The sequence below is a fragment of the Arvicanthis niloticus genome, chromosome 3 (genome assembly GCF_011762505.2).
Source record: "Arvicanthis niloticus isolate mArvNil1 chromosome 3, mArvNil1.pat.X, whole genome shotgun sequence".
Lineage (NCBI taxonomy): Eukaryota > Metazoa > Chordata > Mammalia > Rodentia > Muridae > Arvicanthis > Arvicanthis niloticus.
In genome coordinates this window covers 97,021,931-97,030,252 of record NC_047660.1, presented here as the reverse complement: position 1 = coordinate 97,030,252, position 8,322 = coordinate 97,021,931, and the positions used below count along the sequence as shown (strand labels likewise).

At 40.8% G+C, this 8,322-nt stretch overlaps 1 protein-coding gene across 2 annotated transcripts in view; it reads right to left on the bottom strand.

Annotated features, from left to right (window-relative positions):
• Positions 1–665: 665 nt before the first annotated feature.
• Positions 666–8,322, bottom strand: part of Ptprg (protein tyrosine phosphatase receptor type G) — a 670,147-nt gene continuing 662,490 nt past the window's right edge. For both annotated transcript variants that reach the window (XM_034497422.3, XM_034497423.2), the window contains 2 exons: positions 1,511–1,646; positions 666–968 (listed from right to left, as the gene is read on the bottom strand). In XM_034497422.3, coding sequence (XP_034353313.1) covers positions 822–968; positions 1,511–1,646 — 283 coding nt within the window. In that variant the 3' untranslated portion in view covers positions 666–821. The remainder of the gene's footprint in view (positions 969–1,510; positions 1,647–8,322) is intronic.

The following is an 8,322-nucleotide window of genomic DNA, read 5'->3' as shown; positions in this document are numbered from 1 at the left end:
TTAACTAAAGAGTGTCATAAGTAAATTGTGTAAAATACAGCCATCTTCCCATTGTAAGAGACAGCCCCGATTTTAGGGGGTAGCTACTTCAGAGAGTCAAAATGGAAATAACACACACTGTCCACATAGCTACTGTGAAATCTGTAATACAGACTGATTCTTTATTTTGACACATTTCAACTGTGAATATAACTTGGTAACTAATAAAAGATGTTCACATGAAGTAACTCTTAAGCCCTCTTAACTTCTTAGTGGATTCCTCAACCATTACAAACGGAACTGATGTCAACAGACCTTAAGGGCTCCCAGTAACCTGCTGTTCTGCAAAAGGAAACATTGCCCATCCACTCCATTAAAACAGAAGGCATATAGTATTGAACAGTGCCTAAAAAACAGAGGGGACTGAGAAAAGTACAGTGTTGCCTGCTAGGAAATTGCAGTTGCTTTAGAATAATAATAAAACTGAGATTCACTGTCATAACAAAGACCTTCACTGCACAGAACTAAAAAATAGCATGTATGTGGTCATGGAATGTCACATCAGGGTTTCTGTAGTATTAGATTATAGGCAGTAACACTGATCATATAGTGCAAACTAGGTAAAGTTGCGTTTCACTGTGTGAAATGAAGAATAGGCGCAAATGCTCAGTAGGATACCATTAAGACAGAAAATGGCAAAAAATAAATATCAAAACTTTTATCAGTGTAAAAAAGTAACTGGGTTATTGTATAACCTAGAGTCTGGCAAAAAAGGCCTCAAAAAAGTTCTGTCTTTACAAGTCTCAGAAGTTTACAAATGAAGTGCCCTTTCAGGGGTCCAGTCACACCAGAGACTCCATGCTCTCTGCAGGGTCCGATTCCTCTGCAGTTAGCACAGCACCGTTTTTGTCCCCTGTCATGGGACCATTTCCATTTTCTTTAGTGCTGACCAAGCTGAGCATTGCTTTGTAGACAAACTGATATTGTTCCTGGAAGACAAGAGGAAAGAGTGGGTTAGGCATTGTATCTAAGGTGCTCAAAAATCAGACTTCTAAAAAGCACCCCCAAAGAGACAAGGAGAGCAGAAATCTTATCTAAGAAACTTTAAGAGCAACCACTTGAATCCTTAATCCCTGAGCCCCATACCATCTTCATGTCCTGCTGGTCTGTTAGCATGCAATCTGTTGCAGTGTTGGTGACTCCCTAAGATAACGGAATATCCTTATTTTGTAACTAAACAACATAAGAGAGTTTTTTTTTTTTTTTCCTTTTAACTACAACATGACTGATTTGGGGGGCTAGATAATTCTGTGCTGGCAAGGGTTGTTGGTGCATGGTAAGGTGTTTACCAGTAGCCTTGGCCTTTTATACACTAAATGTCAGAGATGTCCAGTTGTGAAACCCAGTAAGTCTCTAGATACTGCCAGATGTCTCCTGCTTGACACACCCTAGTTAAGAACCCCAGGTCTACAGTACAAATCTGAGGACCATCTGATGCTGTGAAGGTTTGATGCATATGCAAACCACTTACAATGTCTGTGAATACTCCAGGTCTCATCAGATTGATCATTTTTGCCACCTGGAACACATCCACAGCATTTTCATTCTCTAGCTGCTGGGACAAGGTGGTAAGGGCACACAGCATTCCTGCAGAAACTGCTCCATACCTGGGGGCGGGGGGACAGAAGAAAGATGTGATTCCAGACTAATCAATGGGGTGCATGCAGCTGAAGGAAATCACCATACATACTTCCTTAGGAACTAGGTAGACTGCGTTGGTGTCTATTCCAGAAGACAGAATGAATTAAAAGTTAGACAGGGGGGAGGGATTTAGAAGTTTACATACAGGGGAAAGGCTGGAAGAAACTGAGGATGAGGGCGACCTCATAGGAAAACCAGCAGTCTCAACTAACCAGGACCCCTGAGATCTCTTAAGACACTGAGCCACCAACCAGGTAGCATACAGGAGCTGATCCAAGGCCCCCAACAGATATATAGCAGAGGACTGCCTGGCCTGATCTCAGTGGGAGAAGATGTGCCTAACCCTCAAGAGACTTGAGGCCCCAGGAAGTGGGGAGGCCTGGCATGAGGAACTGTGGGAGGGCAGACCAAGGAGGAGGGGGGTAACAACTGGACTGTAAAAAATAAAAGTAATAAAAAAATTTATAGTTTATTTAAAAAGACATTTTTAATGAATATATAATCTGGCAAACTGCTCCAATAGAAACTTAGCTTGGTATCTAATTAGAAACAAAAGGTTAAAAAACAGACTGGGAAATATTACAGATTTGGTGTTGGATAACCTACCTGGGAAGATTATGAGCAGGTAGCAGTATTGCACAGGTATTACAATAGGTAGGAAAAAAAGAAAGCCAACCCTATGAGAACCTTGACCATTTTTTATCAGATAAATAGGAAGTGCTGCAGGGCCCTCATTTGCCAACATTCTTAAACATAGAAAATGTCCATTCTGTTGTGACCCTAGCTTTCAATAGCTGAGTCTTCTCTCCAACCCTCAGGCAGATAAACTGAACTTTTAAAAATTCTCACTGTATAATGAATGAGGTTTTGGCTAACCACAGGCTACATTTATGTTCTTCTTGTAAGATTACAATGCAGCTGGGGATTCCTATCGCCAGTGACGTCATAACATAGAAGCATCCCAATGCAGCGGCACCTCTGCTACATTGAATGTAACGATGCTTTAAACAGGCTATTCGATGTCAGTCATAGACAGTTAAAGCAGGATAGTCCCCTTGCGCCGTGTAAGGGGTAGCCACATCCACGCTGTGGTGTTGTACAACAAAATAGCCAAATGGTGAATTTCTAACAACTTATGCATTTCATTATGTATGAACGTATGTGACTCAAAACAAGTCAGAACTTCTAAAACTAACTTCAAGTTACATTTTTAAGTTCCAAAGATAGTGCCAAGTGGCCCTCCTTCAAACTGATTGCTACCTGGTCAGACACTAATTTCTCTTCATTTTAAACTTTAAAAGCCTCTGTGAGCTGATGAGTGAAGAAAGTTCTTAATATATATATATATTGGCTACTCTTCTGAGCTTCTTTCGTTAATAAACTTTGGGTAACATCTGTTAGGTTTGTTGCATTCAAATGGTTTTATGAATGATTTTATAGTGTTCCTAGTACATGTTTCAAGTGTTTCCCCCTTCTCTAGTTTTTATAAATATTGTTTGTGATCATTTACCTGGGATACGAAGCAGTTTAGATGTAAATCAAGGTTACCTTTGATTTGTGGGGAGGAGATTGGATTGAGAATGCTGTCTTCAGCCCAGTGTTTTTAAAGATTTTTTTTTTTTTTTTTTTTCCCCTTCTAATCTGTGTTTGTCATGTTTCAAGAACAGGTTATAACAGGCTGCTAAAGCCCCAAACCTATGCACTGCACCTTCTCATTGCATATTCTTCTCAGAACACTTGTAAACATCTGCTCCATTCCATCCTATTTTATAAGGAATTTGGAACCAGATATCAAGGAAAAGGTGATGTCGGGATGTTTACGACCCTGCATGAATATGCAGATGAGTTCAAGGAAAGGCAGGCCTTTCTGCTTTTCAGCCTTCCTCTTCACAACACTGTGCCTTTTCTCTGTTTATTCAGGTTGGCTGGGTTTCAGGGGGTCCTTTAAATCCTCCTGCACTGTATACTTGGTGAATTCCTAAGTTCATAGAGTCTCTGCTGCTCCTCCAAATGGCCTCTTCTTGTAGCATGGTCTGTTTGCCTTTGGTTGATGTATAGAGAAGCGAATGATGTTGACTTGATGAACTTGTACACAGTCACACGGCACAACTCTTGAAACTCTAGTAATTTGTAGGTTCTCTGGGCAATGGGCACAGTGGGTGTTGTTGTTTTAAGAAGAAGTCCGACCGCAGCTCAGAACAGACCACTCCAGACCATGCGGTTCCAAGGGGGAGAAAGTTTATTCAGGGGAAAGGGCAAAGGTGGGGAGAGAAGAGAAGTAGAGGCTGGCCATGACCACATGGAGAGAGAGGAAGGTGGGGGAGGGGACAGAGAGGCAAGAGGGTAAGAGAGGAAGAGAGCAAGAGAAGAAGAGAGGGAGTAAGAGAAGAAGAGAAAGAGGAGGGGGCAAGCAGCCCCTTTTATAGTGGATCAGACTACCTGGCGGTTGCCAGGTAACTGTAGGGAGGAGCATACCTGGCTGTTGCCAGGTAACTGGGGAGGTGGAGTTTAGACGGAATACTAACAGTGGGCGTATGATGTGAGCATTGCCTCTTTATGTTTTATTTCTATCCTTTGTGTTTGCTACCCGAGTTAGACCCTGGATTGTTTAATGTGCCAGCACTGGAAGCAGGCATGTCTTTATGGTCAAGCTACTAAAGATCTGAGTAAAAAATAAAAGCAATGTGCCACGGGCTTCTTGTAAACAATATCTGGTTAAGGATGGTGGCTTATTTTCCTTGTTTTTTTGACTGAAAGCACTGGTGGAGGTATAAATGGATGCTAGTTTATTCCATTATTTATTAAGGATGTTTTCTACTGATTTTTATCTCCCTGTTGATTTTTTAAAAAAAAATCCTTTGGAAAATGTCTTGAATTCATTCATACATTTTGGTACTACACTAGTTAGTATGATTGCTAGGATAAAGCTTATTTTCTCACAATGTGCAACTTTATATAGTAGATTTTGTTGGATGGTATTTTACTCCTGATTTTTAAAATATACAGGACTAACCTGCCCATTGCAATGTTGGTGCTAGCCTTCTCTGTTTAAATTGTCAGGAGTCTTGTGTTTTTGTTTCAGTGTCATTCAGGGAGAGCTTTGGGGCCCAGGCCCTTGGAGAGCTGTCTCTCTTCCTTACTTCCTGGTAATCACTACTGAGTGCTTCTAGATGACCACATACACAAAGTTAACCTTCCCAACGAAACTACCCTGCTGTCATCTTTGCTTTATATCAAAGAGGCATATTCAGGTGAAGTGAGTGGCCCCACACTCTTATAGTGAGAGTATGGGTAAACGTCAGCTTGCGAACAATGTGGCTTAGAATAGGGACAGGCACATATCACATAAACACCATCTACTACCTATGCTTCAAGTTTAGTGACATAAAATTGTAAGTACACAGTCTCAAATGCTTACGTTATTTCCCTCAAAATGTATTATTTCTGGCTTTCTATAGAGAGCATGTTGGACCTACACAAAGGTACAAGAGTACAATGACCTCCCTGTAGCTATGATGCCACTACGAACATCAGCAGCCCATGGACAGTCTTCTTCCATCTGTCTCCTCCTCAGATACCTTATTTATAATCAACTTAATGTAAGTAATTTATAAGAGGTAAGAACCTAGAAGAACAAACTTTAAGACATTTGAAAATTATTGTTTATGCTTCTGTAATGGTTTCCTTCATTAGTTTCCATTGCCCCTCCCATCACCCTCCCTCCCTCCCCTCTCAGGAGAAGCTGTCCCTGTGGAGCCCATGCTGGCAAGAACCCTTGATGCCTCCTGTAGAAGCATGCCACCTCCCTGATTCCGTACTGCACCTTCTCTTAGGCCAGGCCTTATTTATTGCTTATGCTTCCTACCTTTGTCCCCCGTCACTGTTTTTGTTTCATCTGTTAACTACCTGTATTTTAGCAGTTTTATCTGGGTTTCCCCTTAGCTTTTTAAAGCTGAGAGCCAAGTTTCTTTTTGAACTTCAACAAATGCGGTGTGGGCTACGACTTTTTAGGGGATGTACAGTTTGAAAGCTAATGCTTTGATCATTTCTTATTATTTTTCAGTTTCAATCTTAATTACCTCTTTAAGTCACAAATTATTTACAAATAATTTTCCACTAATAGGATCTAGAATCTTATTTAACTATGGGTTTCTAATATTAATGTGTTGTGACAAAGAAGTGTGGCTTTGTATCTAGTTTGCAGTGATTTATTGAAATTCCATTTTTGGTCAGTTTATATAAATAAGCCATTATTTCCACAGACTGTCTCATGCAGCACCCGTGAGTGCAGGTGTGTTTGTACCACCAACACACCTAAGGTAAATCTCAGCTACTGAAGTTCTCTCCAAATGCTGCTTTTTCCATGTCTCCTGGCTAGTTCAGTTTTGGAACTGGATTCTTCACTGTGTCTAAAGCCTTTAGCTCTCATTCATCTTTGGATTTTGTGCACTGCCTCTTAGACCAATTAGAGATCCTGTGAATAGCTTCTTCTAGTTCTATGTCAGCCCTGTCACATTCCACCACAGCCTACCTCTCTCATTTTTAATAGCAGTGTTTTTCATTTTTTTATGTATTAATTTTGCCAACTCACTCATGTGTTTGTAATCATTTCATAAAAGCTCCCATTAGCTCTCTAAATATATTATCTTAATATCCACTATGATTGCTCTATTTCACTGTTTTTGTTCAGTCCTGTCTCATTGCACTACCTTTGTCAGATTCTAAGTTGTACTAAGACTACCTTATTTTCACAGTATTTTAAAAAAGTCATCTGACTTACTTGGTTGCCTGAAGGAAAAAATTTAACCTTTATTTAACTTGTTCCAGTGAAATCATTAAACTTAGGAACACCCCTCTTTCTTTTCCTAGCTCTTCTTAAAGATTAGCTCCAGCTAGTCAGGCAGGACACTACCCAGCTAGCTAGGCAGAGAGTGTAGTGAGATGCCTGCTGTCTGCTGTGGAACAAGCTTTCAAGTGTGCATATGCTAGTCTTTCCGTGGGCTGTTGATTCTACCACTGGCCATTGCTAACTCATGTCTAGCATTTCAGTCAAAGACAGGTGACACACACGGTGGTGGTTGTAACACATAGCCTAGGTTAATGTGGGCTAGGCTGCCTCTAGTTTTGTGCAAGGACACCTGTGATGTTCATACACGAAGAAAAAACCCAGTGTCACATTTCCTAGAAGTGTGGGAACAGCATGGCGTAATCAAGCATGCCTAGAAACTCAAATCTAATGAACCTACACATCTAATACTAGAATACAAGAAAGACTGAATAAAATGAAGGCCATTCCTTTTAGAACTTTATATACTGTGTGTGATTAAATAATATTTGCTGAGTTTCATTCAGAACTACATGGATTGATCTTGCTAACTTACAGTTTACATTACACAAGAGTTGTATACAAACCCACTGGTTTTGGAAGTTGGCTTGATATACTTTCTCTAGTTAAAAGTAATGTTGGCTTTAGTGTTTTTTGTTTTTTGGGTTTTTGTTTTGTTTTTTGTTTGTTTGGTTTTGCCAAAATATTTGGTGTGTGTTGATTCTAAAATAGATGAAGGTCCATGTCCGGTGTGCATACTACCTATGGCCACAAAAGGTACAATTATTATACCTTTAGCACTGTTTTGAAGATCACAGCTGGGGAAGTTGGCTGGTATTGGAAGGTACCCTGCATTGCATACCAGCAAAGTAGAAAGGTAAACACCAACCCAGCTACAAACCCATCAATCTACAACAATGACCCGCCTACAAGATATGCTGGTGCATCAGTGGCACACAGCTTGCGGGAGTAACCAACCAAGACCTGATTTAAGTTCAGGTCCACTCCATAGATGGAACCATATCCAGCAATGCTTGGGTGACCAGGAACCTGAAAGTCTCTAGGCCAGGGACGTAGGGGAAACCACATACTACTGTTTGATTAAAGGAGCTTAGCAATAGAATGATTCCTAAAGACATTCTGCTATATTCAAAGATCTGTGCCTTGCTTAGCCATCATCAGAGAGGCTTCCTTCTGCAGATGGAAACACACAGAGACCCACAGGCAGACAATATACAGGGAGTGAGAGACCTTGAAACTCTCAGCCCTAAAGTAGATGTCTCCATCAAATCTCTCCCCTCAGGGCTCAGTGAACTAAGCAGGAGAGGAAGCAAAAAGAGCATAAGAGTCAGAGGGATGAAAGACCCCAAGGAAAGAAGGCTTCATCAACACAACCCTGACTGAAGAGTACATACAAACTCAGAGACAGAGGCAGCATGCATGGGGCCTGCACAGGTCTATACCAGACAAGGTCCTAGAGTCCAGAGACGTGGGTACATGCTCAATCCCTAACCCAGAAGCCAGTGCCAATAGGTAACTGCTTACAAATGAAAAATTAGTATTTTTGAAGGAAATCTCACTGTGGAAACAAACCCCTTTTGAGGTTAGGCCCTATGCCTAGCAGTAGATGGCTGAGAGAAGACTAAATGACATCTTTGGAGGTTCTCTGTTGAGGTTCTCTGTTCATCTGTTGAGGTCTCATAATGTTGTGTCCGGGGCATTTTTCTTTTCCTTTTTTTTTCCTTAAAGTTCCTTTGTGTGTATATATTATGGCTTCTGGTTCTGTGTTTCTATGAGATTCCTGTGAGTATGAATGT